This window comes from Pelobates fuscus, chromosome 2 (genome assembly GCF_036172605.1).
Source record: "Pelobates fuscus isolate aPelFus1 chromosome 2, aPelFus1.pri, whole genome shotgun sequence".
In the NCBI taxonomy this organism is placed as follows: Eukaryota; Metazoa; Chordata; class Amphibia; order Anura; family Pelobatidae; genus Pelobates; species Pelobates fuscus.
In genome coordinates, this window is record NC_086318.1 from 165,693,142 (window position 1) to 165,709,541 (window position 16,400).

Below are 16,400 nucleotides of genomic sequence, written 5' to 3' on the forward strand. Positions count from 1 at the left end.
GAGAGGGAGCTGACAGCAGCACTGGACCCCACGGAAAGCCAATCCATTCCAGCTCTCCAGAAGTAAGGAGCCTGGATGGATTTAAATAAAGTAATTACTTGTGAGTGAGTGTCTGTGTCTGTGACTGTGTTCGTGTGTGTGTGTGTCTGTGAGTGTTTGTGAGTCTGTCGGTCTGTATGTCTGTGAGTGTGTTTTGTGTGTGTGTGTGTCTGTATGTGAGTTTGTGTGTGTGTGTATGCCTGTATGTGTGTCTGTCTGTATGTCTGTGAGTGTGTCTGTATATCTGTGAGTGTTTTTACTCACCTTTTTTCCCCACACTGTGCTGATGACGCTGCGGCTGGCCCCACCTCCATGGCTGAGATTATCAATCTTGACAATCTCAGCCAATCCAATGTGTCCCCATAGGAAAGCATTGGAAGACTATTGCGCATGCATGGCAAAATGCCACTGTGCCAATTTAACTTCTCATAGAGGTGCATTGAATCAATGCATCTCTATAGGGAACATTATCGTAGGTGCTGCACATTGTGAAGCACTGACCTAGGAAGCACCTCTAGAGGCCGTCTGAGTGACTGTCGCTAGAGGTGTTACCAGGCAGCAATGTAAACACTGCCCTTTGTCTGAAAAGTCAGTGTTTACATTGAAAAGCGTTCAGGGACAGGATATAGATTTCAGAACAACTGCATTAAGCTGTAGTGATTCTGGTGACTATAATATCCCTTTAAGAATTGTATTTTTGGCGTCGATTTCTCTGGCTCCAAACTTTTCTAGCTGGCTTCTAGATTCCAAACAAATTTGTCAAGCCCTGTGTTACATGGTACACAGTGGTTTTACAGTACGTTTACAGTGGGTATCATATTGCACTTTTGGCTTGTGAGGATTGCCGATAGAGCATTCGGCTGTAACTAGCTTTATTCGTGCTCTTTTGCGCCTTCCACTAGGTTTTAATCCAGTGTAACATGAGAGAAAATAAAAAAGTGAAAATTGAGAAAGTATAGTAGAGGAAAACTAAAGAGAAAAGATTGTTCGATCTCCAAAGGGGCCGAGTCCAGGATCTGATTTATCTTTTGCAGTGAGTCAACTTAATCTGTTATCCTGTACCATAGCCTTGACCAGAAACCCTCCTGATAAAAGCGCCGCTGCCTCTCATCGGGGTTTCTGGAGCATCTGTGTTTGTGAGGATATTTCCCAGAATATAGTTTGAGGATGCTGCCTCGCGTCGCCAGAGCGTGCCCCTGCCATCTCCGCACCCCCCCATCCCCTCCCCGCTCCCTACTCAGTAATACTTTATGTATCGTATTGCTCCCATGGGTCCCATACCTTATTGAAAGTGTTCAGTAAGTTTCTGACTTGTGCTGTTAGCTTGTCCATAAGGTAGTTGTCCCTAAGTTTCGCTATAACCAAGGATATTTGTGGGATTTCTGGGCAGGACCACTTTTGCGCTGATGCTCTATGGGCCGCGAGAGTAATCATGTAAAGGAGTTTTTGTTCGTGTTTGGTCAGGCCTTCTGTGGGTGTGGACAGCAGGCATGCCCATGGGTCCAAAGTTATTTTTCCCTGTAGGATCTGTGAACCTAAATCCATAATTTTTCCAGTAATCTGTTACCTCTGGGCATTCCCACCACATTTGTATATATGTACCCTTTCTACCACACAGGTGCCAACATGATTCTGAGGGATTCAGTTTCATCTGATTTTGCTTTGCTGGGGTCGTATACCATCTTAATAATGTTTTAAATGATTGTTCTTGGAGCGTTACACAAATTTTTGTTTTTGTACACGCCTCCCAGATATCTTTCTAATCTGTTCCGTCCAACACCTCTTCCAGGTCAGCCTCCCATTGGTCTGTATAGCGTAGTGCCCCTTCTTTGTCGGTTGCTGTACTAGGGTGGTTGTAAAGTAATGTAATTAGTTTGGTTTGTGTGGTTTAATTAAAACAAATTTTTTCAAAGAAAGTCATTTGTGTTGTAGCCGCTACCTTAACTTCTCCGCTCTGTGCAAAGTCCCGAATTTGTAAATATTTAAAGTAATCGCACGTTTTGAGTAGGGCTAGGGTGTTCAGATGTTCATAAGTGACTATATCTTGATTAACATATAGGTGAGCATATCTTTGTAACCCCGTAGTCTCTATCCCCCCATAATCTCTGGCCCTCATGCCTGGCGGGAATGCCATGTTCCTAAACACTGGAGTCAAAGGGGACAGGAGAAAACTTAGGGAGTATTTCTGTCAAGTTTGGTCCTATATTTGTATGGAGTTCAGGATAGCTGGGTTTATGGTTCTCAGGATAGCTTGTTGGGTCCTGGGCACCCATATGTAAAACTGGGGAAGATCCATCTCTGTCATCAGAGATTTGAGATCTACCCAGCGTCTTTTGTTGCGGGGGTGTGTGCCACTGTATAATCTGGGTTAGTTGTGCCGCTAGGTAATATTGGTAAAGGTGGGGGCAGTCCCAAGCCCCCTCTCGGTTTTGGGCAGTACAAGAGGCTGCATGCCAATCTTGGGTGTTTATTTTGCCATATAAATGTGTCACTTGCCCTTTGTATGCCTGCTAGGTCTACCCAGGTAATTTTGGCTGGTAGCGATTGAAACAGAAACAATAATCGTGCTAGGATGTTAATTTTAATTGAATGTGTGCGCCTCAATCAGGAAATATGTATGTCTGTCCACTGGTCTAACTCTCTGGTGAGGGTTTGGAATAAAGGGGCATAGTTGTGGGTGAATAGTGATTTGGGGTCCGCTGTTAGGCGAATGCCCAAATACATAAATTCTTCCGTATTCATTTTTAGTTGATATCGGCTCCGGAAATGAGTGCCTTGTCCGGGGTTGTTAGATAAAAGGACATGGCCACCGATTTATTGAAGTTGACTTTGTAGCCCGCTAGATACCCGAAACGGTACAGCAATGACGTTAAATGATGCAGGGAGTCCAATGGGTTCCAGAGGGTTAGGAGGACATCTTCGGCGTTTGCCGACACTGTAAATAGTCCTCCCATCACTTCTACCCCCTGGATGTTTGGGTGCTGTCTGACAGCTTGTAAGAGTGGTTCTAATGTCAGTGCGAAGAGTAGTGGTGATAAGGGGATCCCCTGTCTGGTTCTGTTTCCTAATGAGAATGGTGTCCTTGTTGCTCCCCTTATAAGTGTCTGCGCTTGTATATCCGTGTATAGAGCCTTTATTGCTATAACAAAGGGTTCAGGGAATCCCTGAAATTGGAGTAAGTTGAATAGATACGGCCACAGCACCCTGTCAAATGCCTTCTCTACGTCTAATGAGAGCGCCAGAGAAGGCATCTTAGATTCCACCATGTACCCTTAAGTCCCCTCCTAGTCGGGTATTTTCATATAGTTGTCGCCTTGGTATAAGGCCAACCTGGTCTGGGTGCATCAGTTACGGAAGGACGGGTGTGAATCTGGATGCCAAGATTTTTGAGAATATTTTGAGGTCGGCGTTATTGACTGATTTTGGTCTCTAGCTTGGGACCAGTGTATCGTCTTTTTCTGGTTTCGGTAGTAGTATTATGTTTGCCATGGCCATGCCCATATCAGGCTTTCCTCCCTGTATGACATGATTACATAAAGTCGTGAGGTAGGGGGCTAATTTGTCTCTAAATCGTTTGTAGTAGCTAATGTCATAGCCGTCCAGTCCAGGGGCTCTGTTTCCTTTGAGAGATGCTATTGCCATCTCCACTTCATCTTGTGTTATTAGGTCCCTCGGTGGTGCTGCCTCTTCAACTGTCACCCTTGGCATGGTCAGTTCTAATAGGAACTTATGTAGGTCCGTGATGTATGTTGTATTGTCGTTCGTAAGCTGGGGTGAGTGATTATATAGGCCTGAAAAGTTGAATGTTGTGAATACTTCATGGATAGTGTCTGGTGTTTTGACTACATTATTGGTTTCGGTATGTACTTTGTCGCATTCGTGCTCGCAATACTCTGGCCAGGAGGTTGTCCATTTTGTTTGCTTTCTCATAGAATAATCTTTTAAACCATAATATCGAACGGGATACATCTTCTAGTGATATTTATTTTATGGAGTGTCTGAGGGTGTTATGTTCTCTTAGTTTTGTGTTTGTTTGATTGGTTTTATGTTATTGCTCAGCTTTCCGTAGTGCTGATTGCAACTCTATTAAGAATTTTGTTTTAGTTTGCTTTTTATGTGTGGCTATTTTTATGAAGTGTGTGTGCTGCCCATATCATAGTTGAGCTCGTGTCTGGGTTTGTGTTGAATACTCTTTGATAGCTATTCGGGTCGTGTCTTGTGTACTTTCATCTTTAAGGAGGTTGGTGTTAAGTTTCCATGTCCAGTTTGAGTTTCATTGTAGCTTGCCTACAGTGATCTGACCAGTTAATACTGTTTTTTTCTTAGTGAATTGCATTGCCCATCCCCGTCCCGTTAAGAAATATATTGTCTTTTCTAGAGTATGTATTATGGGGGGTTGAGTAGAATGTAAAGTCTTGCGTGTCTGGGTGCTGTAGTCGCCATACATCTAGTAGTCCAGTGTGTGTCAAGAACGTGTGAAGTCATGTATCTTGCCCCCCCTCTTCCCTGTGACCTCATGGTGCCTGGTTTTGAGTTGCGGTCAACCACCGGACATGGCACAACGTTAAAGCCCCCTCCAACCATAAGCACCCCTTCCCCCGCTCTGGAGGCCAGTGTCTCTAGATTTGACCAGAATATGAAATCTGAAGGTTTTTGTGGCAAAATAAAAAATGGATGTTGAATTTGCAGGCTAATGGGTCTACTCTCTGAGGAATGCATTCAGAAGGCTCTCCTCCAGGGCTATAAAATTCATTTGTATGTAGTCACTGTCCTACATGTAAAGATTCTGTATATGCCTTGCATTTGATTAATGAAGTTGTTATTTTTTTATTTGAGATACTCAAGATCTACAGTGTCAGTTAAAAAATTATTTTGAGAGAGGATTATATTGTACCTAATACTAATAAGTGAATAAACACATAGCTTCTCTACTTATTAAACATACTGATGTACAATTAAGATGAAATTGTGCAGGCAAGATATGGATTAAATCTGTTTGTTTTTAATAACCTATTTTCTAGTGGTTTGACAAAGGACTAAGGACACCCTAAACCCAGTCCCTCTGATTAGGGGTCAATGATGAGGCTGTTTTGCTTCCAAAATATTTGTATAGGGTAAACAGAGTTCATTCTTTCTGAATAACCATTCTCCATCTTGACATCAAAAGTTCAGCACAGGTTAACAAGAAGGATAAAGGAAATACAATGCTCACAGGAATCCACAACAAAATAGACTGCACCCAGATCCTCCTTGCATCATGCCAACTACAATGTGCTGTAGAGGTCATAAAGATTGGAATGTCCCATTAGTCAAATACACAAACATAAATATGTTTATGTAAAAACTAAAAAAAAAAAAAAAAAAAAAAAAAAAAAAGGTCTTACCTCTGGGTCCAAGTAATTCATCTATATATCCATTCACTGTTTTGTCTAAAGTCTCCATTTTGAAAATCTGAAAATATAAAGACATATATGATTAGCTCATAAAATGTCACAATCAAGAAATACATTATCATTGCTTGTATGCCAAAATGTGCAATTATGTACAGTTGATTTCAATATATATATATACATATCATGACAGTTTCTAAACTGCATCACTAGCATTAACCCTAAATGTCATGACGCCTAATGCTGTACCACACTCATTATTCCTGACTGTTAAACAAGGACAGGATACATAAATCTTTATATACATATATTTGCATTGAGGACCCTTTCACCCTTTAAAATCTAAATCACACTTGTCACCTGTAGGTTATTAATAAAGTTTATTTATTTACTGAAACCAGCTATTATGAAAATAATAGTGTGCTTCAACTGCCATCTCCATGACAGCTGGGTTCATGTACCCATGAGAGAGAATTTCTATGATGTTACACTGCAGAGTCATACAAAGGAGTACAGCTAGAGATTACATGGCATTTATCTGACAAATTGGATATAGTAATCTGGAAATCAAAGTCAGAAATAAAAAATTGCTTTGATCTATGCAACTATAGGAGAAAATAAAAGCTTGATTATTTTAAAGTACGAGTCAGAGTGTGACGTAAAGAATGATTTAGCAACAAAAATATTTGGTGAATAAGGAATAACTATATACTATCTTTAAATTAATAGACATCAACCATTATGAATTTGTAACTACTGTTAAAGGCCTGTCACGTACAGGGTTATTCACTAAAGTGAGAATTTAAGGTCAACTCTAATGAGGTCATCTTGTTTTCCGTTCAACTACTTTGGCCTTAAACATGAAATTCACTTGGAATTCTCACATTAGTAAACAAAGCTATAGTATATAATGGTACTTGTTTAAACACTTTTTTTTATTCCAATTGGCTTCTAACAACCTAGAAAAGAGTGTGCTATTATTAGATGCTCAATATTGCTTTCTCAAATGACCTCTAGTTGCTAAGGCGTTTATTCATTACAACAATGAATAATGATGACAGGTAAATTGCTGTCAAAAACAGCCATGAATGTTTTCTAAATGGCTATGTTGGTGTAAATTAATTCAACTTGGCTTTCACTCTTTATTGACAAAGCCCCATGGGCATTTCTAAATCTAAAGGATACTTCAAGCACCATAACTAAACTGTAGTACTAATTGTGCCAGGAATACTCTGCCAGCTCACCCCTCAATGAAACTAATCAAACAGTTTAGTAATGGTTTGACTTCTTAAAAGTCCCCCGGGAGCCACTCCCTGTCTCCTCTCAGCTGGAAGTGAGATCAGGAAACTGCTACCAGAAGCTTCCCTTAGCTCTCCTGAGGGAAGCACTGCAGTGCATGGCCAGCTAATTGGCTGAGAGTGTCAGCTGATCACCTTCAGCCAATGAGCTAAGTCCTCATCAACAAAGCCACATCATGCACAGCTCCAGCCCACTGCAGGGCCTGGTCAATTCATGCTCAGCTGTCAACTTTCTCATATTTGCTGATACTGCACCACATTTTGGGCTCTTATCCTGGCATAAATGGGTCCCAGGACATGCCCGTTGTACTGAAATCTGCTCAGTAGTATTATTAAATGAACGTGCTGGACAGATTTCAGAATGTAGGACTTGAATAAAACACAAGACAATGCATTAGGACTGGGGTAGGTAACTGTTTGGCACTCCAGATGTTGTGGACTACATCTCACAGCATGCTCTTACTGCCATAATACTGGCAAAGCATCAAGGGAGATGTAGTTCACAACATCTTGAGGTTGCCAACTCTTGGTCTAGGACCACAGAGAGAACGTCAGAAGCGTTCCATACTTGGTCTACTCTGAGTGGGCTAACTAGAGACGCTGGAGGGACCCACCCCTTTCACAAGTGCGCCGAGCCCTTACTGCCACCAACTTTCTGCGGCGTCAAAAATACCCAAATTTAGCAGGTATATTCCTGACCAGATAAAACCACTAGAAATGTGACAATAATTGGCAAAGAGAAGAATATAATTGCCTTTTAATGTCTGTTTATTACACATATCCTAACAATGAAGGTATGAAATTGGGACCATGGACGGACGGTGGGCCACATGGGGGATGTAAAATAGGTAATAAATGACAGGTACCATCCATAAGGGCCAGACCTGCCCATAAAAGGGCCATATCAGCATTAGCAATGATGACCGTCAGTCCCACTCAGGGCTGCATATTCACAGAGTTCTTTTGCAATGCTTTGACCATGGACTTAATGCCCTGAGCACACTCTGCACAGCGCATCTAATGATATGCTCTTGCTGCACATGCTAGAGACAATTCCTTAGTGTCGCAGCGCAATGTACTAATATGACCCCAACTGGGGAACTCTCTCACTTACAAGTAAGTTTGGGGGTTTATTTACTAAAGCAAGAATTGTACATGAATTGTATTTAGGCTAAAACAGCCTTAGAAAAAGGAGTAAAGTACTTAATGGCAAGCATTGCAAGATAGAGGCTAATATTGCAAGGCTTCCAGCAGCAGTGCATAAATGCTGCCTTATGAAAAGTCATGATGCTACAGGGGTCAGGATTATGTTTTCCTGTTTGTATTTAATTTTTTAATAGTTGTGCTGCTGCTATTATGGGTTTGTAATTTATGGTCCTATTTTGACTGGCAAAAGATAAAAATTTCAAGCGCACCAATGACATAATGTAGTTATGACATATTTGCCATGCACTATTGATTAGGAAGCTCCTACACTTCAGTCATCCTCTGTGCCTGTATTAGGGGAGAGATGGTGCCATTATTAGTGCGAGGGGGCTTGAGAAATTCCAGGTCATAGCATAAAGGTGACCTCATCATTTTCTGGTCCTTTCTTGTGTTACAAGACTTCCTATGCGACTATTTATTTATTATTTTCCACAACATATATATATATGTGTCATGAAAGAAGGGACTACTCTTCAAAACCTTTATTAGGTGGTCCTGGGGATACCATTTAACCTCTTTTCCTGACCCGAAGACTCCTCCCCAAGACTTACTTTAAGTGTGGTTATTGGGAGGGAGTATAGCTGCTGTTTTTGTCTCATTGTTAAGTTATTGTCATCAGAAAAATTCCTTTGTGTGGCATTATGATTTGTCAAGTTTTGAAATCTCAAATTGTTCAGGGTTTATGTGTTTCTTTGTATGTTTTTAATAATACGCCCGTTGCTAGTTAGCTTAAATAGTGTATAAACTATTTTTTTTAAGTAACATACCCTGTAAAAAGGATTTTATGCTCCGCTGAAAAAGTTTGTGGCCGATGTGCAGGTTTATATTTAAAAATTTCCAGCAAGTGTGCAGTTATCATGTGTATTTGCTAAACGATTATTTAATCCTAATGCTCCCACATGAGCTATTGGTTTCCCACAGCAACAGTATGTGGAGGGGGGGCTAAAGGGCTATTTCTGTAGTCATTAATACTATGTTTATTGCACAGATCAAAATTACAAGAAAATGATGAGAGAGTAGACATTAACTTTTCTTCTGAAGACTTGCTAATATTTTGCTATCTTACTCCATATAAAGAGACATTGTGTCATAAGAGGCACAATAGGTGTAATTTAATGTAAGCTATTCTTATAGGAAAACTTTAACACATACACCCTCCACTAAACACTTTATAAATTATTATTGTATGTTAAAAATTAAACAATGGAAGATAATCTATGAAGCCTTTGTTATTGTATACACTAGTTGCACGTCTGCATTTGAATTTCACTTTTTTATGGTGTTGAGTTAAAGGTTTTTTTTCCCCGAGGTTCAGATACTAGCAATACAGTAGAGATCAACCCATGTGCCAAACCCTATAGCCATGTCATCTGCTGTACTGTTACAAAACTCACCACAACAACAAGCAGTTAACTATTTAATTCTTGCAGACTAATGTGTTCTATGCCATCATTACAATCTAGGCCACAAATACCCTAATATAGTTTTTTTTTTTTACAAGTCTCTGCATAGCAACTTGTGATAAATGAACAAGCGTTGCCAAGCCACTACACATCTACGCTCTGTATATACAGCTCTACAGGTGCTCTAACACTTTTGTTATATGCTCCATATGTAAACGTGGCCCCCCCTTGATAACCCTTTGTTTTGTTTAATTGATATTTTTAATTTAATTATACATAACGAAAATAAAAACTACTCTTCTTTATGGATAATTGTTGACAAATATTGACAAAGGGCAGCACTTCAGTCAAACTCCACTTTCTTTGTAAAGCCTATCAGAGGAGGTCAGATGCGATACTCGCCTCATCATTGCAATACTCCTCCAAGCCTACACAGAGAAAATGTGAAATACCTCTTTTTGCACATCAATGGTTGGTCAACTGTCAGAAGAACAGTGAAAATGGCAGCACCTATGATGTAGGCTCCAAGAATTGAAAAATACACTAAATAATGGTATTTTTAAGTGTCCGAGAGACCAATTATGTGCTTTGAAGGAGATTTGCAATGTATTTTCATGAATGGGGTACCAAGAAAAAAGATAACAGAGTCACTGAACTCTCACTACTTTAATATTAATATTACATGCCAGCCAATGCATGTAAATAAAAGGGCCACTTCAATCACCATTACAGCCCACTGTAGGACTCCAGTCATTGGTTGAAAGCACTCTGCTGCCACTCTCAGCCAATGACTGTGCTCCTGCTTTTTTCTAAAGTGACATCTTAGGCATATGTGTCACAGGGGCCTTATAGGCCCTTTTTATTTAGATGAGTTAGGCAGGCACCAAATGGCTTGTGGTCATAAAGGGCCTTGCAGTCCAAAATGTAACCTTACATTTAAAATTCACTTTGAATTCTCACTTTGGTAAATAACCCTGATAGGGTTATTGGTTAAAATCAGAATTCTAAGAAAAAGGTAATAATCATAAGAAGATTTTTAGTTTCTCTTTTCCTTTAATGTTTTTTTTTTTTTTTTTTTCATTGTCTATTTTCATGTATTATATCAGTTTTTGTATAGTTTTCCTTTCATTTTTGTATCCTTTATACTGTTTAGCCCCCTACCCCTTTTTTCTTTATTTTTGTCCCTTTTCCCTCTGTGAGCGTAATTTTGTGGTGCCGCGCCACTTTACATGCGGCCAGAATCTACCTTCCGGTTGCCATACAGTTGAAGCCGGGCCAATCTTTTTGTGGCCCTGCTCCAGCTCTGTGAAGCTCGTTTTATCTAATTTTACTGTTGGTTTCTTCCCTCTCATGCCCCAGCACCTTATTAAGCTGTTTGCTGACATATCTGTTTTTGGAGCTGCGGCCATGTCGATCTTTGATTAACCCTAGTATTGTATATTTACATTCCCTACCTGCCCACAAACACAATAACCCTGGTTTTCTACATTTTACAGCTTTTGGTAGGCTGTTATGCCTTACCATTTTATATTTTTTACATCATTCTATGTTTTATTGTTACTTATGTTAATTAACTTCTGGTCATGTGACTGTGATGTCATATGACCTTTGTTTTAAAATGTTCTACCTAAAAAAGCAGCTTAGGTACCTCTTTCTCTGTAACACACTTTTGATAAAACCAGACACTGAAACGCTGTAAGTGTTCACAATATTGTTGCTTTTATTGTTTTTTTTAATTAATAAAGTACTTTTTTATTGAACCTATACACCCTGCTGCTGCTTGACTACTGCTCTACATATCGTTGGTGGGTATAAATGCAATCTAGGCCCTCGGGATTGAGAAAACCATTAATAGCTATATTTCATGTAATTAGATTTTTTTCCCCCAATGTTTCATGTTGATTAATTATTTTCTTTTCCTTTACAATATCTGTAAATACATCTCTGCAGTTCAGAGCAAATAAACCAACAAAAAAAAGCAAACACAAAAACATACAAAAAATATAATTAGGTTACAATTTTAATTGTGTTAACATTGCTACTTTTATAGTGTGCACTATTTTTGTATTTTTTGTTCTCAACATATACTAGTGGTATTTTAACTTCACATATATCCTAGATTGGGGGTCATACCACTTCAGACTGTACTGCAGGAGCCAATATAGGAGGCTCCTTAATATGTGAGTGTAAAACTTTACACCTATTTATTTTTTATATATTAAGTGTGAAATACTACAGATTATTCTATCTGTTCTACCTTATATGTACAACAAAAATACCTATCATCATAAGGATGGCCTGCTGCACTATTTCTACACACATGATTCCGCCAAGCACTCAAGTTGGAGCTGAATTGAAGCTCCAGAAAAGTGTAAGTGTACATCTTACTTATGTTACTTCCTCCAAAAACATTAAGATATACCACACTATCAGTTCCTGTTGTTTTCTGCTTTTTTTCCATTATATCTTCCAAGGTATATTAAGGTGCCACACCAACTCCCTTGCTATATATCTGACTTTGACTTTACCGGATCAGAGAAGCACGGGATTTGGGTGTTCAGGTGCCTAAGTGAACTGCATCAGTATCTACAAGCACTGTATGCTTTTTTTCTTTTTCAAATTCTTTCCAAAGCTGGACAAAATTCATAAAGAGGAAGTGAAACTTCTAAATAATATATTAGAAGAGGGATTGGAACAAAGGCACCTTTAAAAGTTTAAAATAATTCAAAAACTGCTTGATTCTTAACAGCGGGACAGCACTAGCGGCCTTCTGGAGCTTATAATGACACTTTAATAACAGGAAAAGGGTTATTCACTAGTGAGAATTTAAAATGAATTTTAAATTAAAGGCCAGAATAGACAAACATATCTTGCAGAGTATTTTTCCACTTTGGCTATTTTAACCTTAAATTTGAAATTCACTTTGAATTCAAACTTTAGAAAATAACCCCCGACAGCATGATTGGAACTACTTTATAGAAATCACTTATCCCATGCACCTGCTGGACAGAAATATTTAAATATTTGTTAAAATAAAGTATATACATTTTTATATTACCCAGTCTATCTTAGTCCTACTTCCTACTCCATCTTGCTGCTCCTACATTTGGGTCCAGTACATCCTTAGGTGGGGATTGTTCCACCTGAAGCTGTTTAAACTAGAGCAGGTCCATTGCTCTAGTCTATGTAAGTAGGTTCTCTTTTATTTGCGTTGTACATATACCTACTATCTATACCATTGTTTTTTTTTTTTTGTATTTTATCGTTCTATATACCACGAAAATTCATACCTATAAGTTCACCTAGAAGACTGCACACCAAGATCCAAGAATCCACAGACGGGGATTATTCTGTCCAGGCCCTTGCATTGAGCTTATAAAGCTCTTCAAAGTCTATACCACCGAGAAGTATCTCCAATTACGTATGTAATATATATATATATATATCTGTGTATACCACTAGCGCTGTTCACCTTTTTCTATATATTTGCTGGACAGAAATGTATGGTGTAAGATCAGACCAATAAAAGAGGCTCTTCGTTTGTGAGGCTCATCCGGGTCAGAGAGAGGTCTTACTGCTGCTGACTCTTGCTGTGTAAAAGCAGCAACTTTAGGCACTTTAAAGCAGCTTTTTTTTTCCTTTAACCCCTTAAGGACACATGACATGTCTGACACGTCATAATTCCCTTTTATTCCAGAAGTTTGGTCCTTAAGGGGTTAAAGGAACTGTATGTGCACCATAACACTGTCATCGAAAAGTTGTTATGGTGCCAAGAGGTGCCTGGTGCTTTCGTGCCCAGAGGGGTTAAACCGTGCTCGAATGGTATTTTATATACAGCCTTTTAGTTACACTGTTTCTTAACTCCTAAACAAAAAGTGAGTGTCTGACTTGTTAATTAATAAATCATGATAATGAGAATCCTATAGGAACCTAAGTGATTAATTAATTTGTAAGATTGAAGATGTACATCTGCACATTTATGCAAATTTTCACTTAATCCTGAATGGATTAAGTGAAATCCTTAATCCTGAATGGTAAAATATAAGTGCATAATGTCATCACAAGACATTTATTAGGATTCATTCACTAAACGCTGAATTTTAGTGAACTATAATGCGAATTGCAAACTGTAGGCACAAATAATGATATGCAAAAATTATTCAGTTCAGCTATTGTCATAGCTTAGATACTAAACTTGTATTTAGTCAAAAAATGTGTTATTTGGTTTTCAAGAAGCTACACATTGGTGTTTAGTGAATATACCACACGTGGTCACAGTAATTATAATTATAAATCCTATGAGAACAGCACAGGTTGAGCAACCCAATACATGCAGATACATACTAAGGTAGCATATACACAGGTGCCACTTGGGATTTTTTTTTATTAGCCTTTCTTAAATTAATTGTATTTGAAGTTGTACTATGCTGTCACTATTAATGCTATTTCATTTTAAAGAGCATTTAGTGAAATAATATGGCAAGATGCCACGTTTAGTAGTAATGGACTAATAAAAACCATGCAGGGAATTTTATCCAAGTCAGCCATTTTGATCATTTAGTAAACTTGTTGCAGCCATTAAATTAATAAACGCCATATCTAAACAAATCCCATACATCTCAAAAAAGAAACAAACTTTTATATTTTGACAAATTCCCTTTAACAGGTGCAGAAAGCAGGAGGTCTATTGTACATTATAGATATATGCCCATGGAATCACAAGGTCGTTTAAAAAAACCTGCATCCATTAAATCAAAAGATGCATAATTAGGTAAAAGAAATGGCTGAAGGCTAAACTCCTAAAAAGGAACTATGAAGCTTGTACCCTAGATATAACAGTGCCTGCGAGTATAATTTTGACAAGATAGCCCAGTAAAGTGAAACAAAATTAGGAGGTATTTTGTAAGTAGGTGCTAAATTAATATGGTAGATCACTGGTTTAGATTAAAAGAGGAGCATGAATGTTTACAAAAGGTGTCTGCTAAAAGATGTGTGTAATGCCGAATATTCTAGATGGTAACATCAGAAAGAGAAAATAAAAAGAGGGAGATATTGCACCAGTAAGTGAGCAGAAGCTTCTACGGTGAAAATAGTGAAGATATAGTAAAGTGTGTCAAAATTTAGAGAAGGTGATAAAAGACACTGGGTGCATCAAGATAAGAGGCCTAGCAGAATACAGAAACAAACTACACCTGACATGATTAGGTTTTAGCCTAAATAGCAACAGGAACAAGAGAAGGAAAGAGGAAGTCTTGCTCAATTAGAGGAACCTGGCAGACCGCAAAATGCATGTGTAAAACCTGAACAAAGTGAACTGTTAGGATGTGCATTATGAGTAATAGAAAGAGTTGGGATTGGGAGGGAGAAGGGTAAAGTCAGTGAAAGTGATCAGCAAGAGAATAGTATGAAAGAGAGGGGAGGACCCCTAAAAAAAGAAGGAAATGACAGAATAACGAGCCATATATAGAGATGAGACCATTTTACTTACATCACTTGACCAAAAGTGTGTGTGTGTGGGGGTAGGGGCTACATGAGAACCGAAATCCACCCTCCTCTTTTCTGGGAGTGACAACTAGAGAGCCATCCATGTGTCCTGCCAAACTCTGACACTGCCATGTGACTACTACCCACATGCCAGGCAGCGTGTACTTAGCGGTACTCAACATGCCATCACTCCAGCATCAGCTGGCATGCCTTCTCCCTATAGTAAAATACAGCCTTCCCTAGTTTTGAAGTTAGTCCAGTGACAGCGTGCCATGCCCTCCAGCCCACCTCCCCACTGGGTACTGATGGTGTCAGCTCTTGGGCATTCTTTGCCCAGCACAGTATAGTCTTGGTGGAATGCAATGATTGGCTCCTGTAACAGGTTGCCCTTCCAGGGGCACTGCCCTGCTCTACGGGCACTGTCCTAGTGGGTAACAAGGGCGTGTCGTCTATACCTCATTATGCCCACTCTCCTTCCTTAACCCACATCCATCCCAATGCTGGGAAGACAGACTGCCACCTGCACTCGCCCCACTTCCGTGCTAGCCTTCTATGCCAATCTCCTTGCCTTCCATGTGCCCTGTGTCAGTAATTCCATGCCCTGTGCCAACCTTCTATGCCCATCTCCCAGCCTTCCATGTCCTGTGCCAACCTTCTATGCCCATCTCACAGCCTTCCATGCCCTGCACCAGCCCCCGGTACTTACAGTACAGTGGCTGAAGCACGGGCACAGTTAGATCTTGCTGGGAGCTTCCTCTCAGTCCGGGGCTGGAGGATGCTGCTCTGAGCGGTTCCTTGCTCTCCTCCTCTCGGCCCGGCCAGGCAGGGTGTCTGCCTATCCGCCCGCCCCGGGGAGGGGCCCGGCCGCTCCCAGCCACACACAGCCGGGGACAGCGGACGCGTGAGAAGGCTCGCCTGATGGGGAGGAGGGAGAGGGAGAGAGAAGACAAGGGGGTAAGGGGGGGTCAAAAAAATTCAGTAAGGAGAATAAGAAAGGAGAGGGAGGGGGATGACAAGTGAATGACCGAGAGTAAACCTCAGTCTGGGGAGAAGAGACAAATGGTGAATGATATCAGTAAGGGATGCGGGGTACAGGGCTATCCAGCTATAAGTGAGCGCAGAAAGGGATTAAAAAACATTTTTTTGTTGTTGTTTTTATTTATTTATTGGGGAGAGGGGTAGTTCCCTATCATACACTGTCAGTTTATAGTAATGATCAGGTAGCACGCTGGATACGGAGGATACACAAACTAGAGATTAATAAACCCACAGCTGGGCATTTGAAGATATATAAATAGTAAGAATAAATAATAAGAATATTTTTCACACTAAGTTTTAAAAGTGTGGCAAACGGACTGCTACAGAAACAGATGAATTTTATTAGGGACCTTATCAGTGGTTTCCATGGTGACAGCTTTACTTAATTTCTTTGCTCCTCAGTCACGTTTAATACCTCCCTCATTGAACCCATTTGACCATAAACATGCCATTTCTTTGTACCACGTGTGGGCTTTCTTGATAATAAGACCACAAATGGGCACAGCTTTTTCAATTAATGTTACTTTATACATTCATATACA

General features: G+C 39.7%; 1 protein-coding gene across 1 annotated transcript in view; it reads right to left on the reverse strand.

Moving 5' to 3' along the window:
• The window catches only part of ELOVL5 (ELOVL fatty acid elongase 5), a 103,305-nt gene extending 87,663 nt beyond the window's left edge, over positions 1 to 15,642 (reverse strand). Inside the window, exons 1-2 of the mRNA XM_063442919.1 lie at positions 15,527 to 15,642; positions 5,424 to 5,490 (exon numbers count right to left, since the gene is read on the reverse strand). Coding sequence (XP_063298989.1) covers positions 5,424 to 5,481 — 58 coding nt within the window. The 5' untranslated portion in view covers positions 5,482 to 5,490; positions 15,527 to 15,642. The remainder of the gene's footprint in view (positions 1 to 5,423; positions 5,491 to 15,526) is intronic.
• Positions 15,643 to 16,400: the final 758 nt, after the last annotated feature.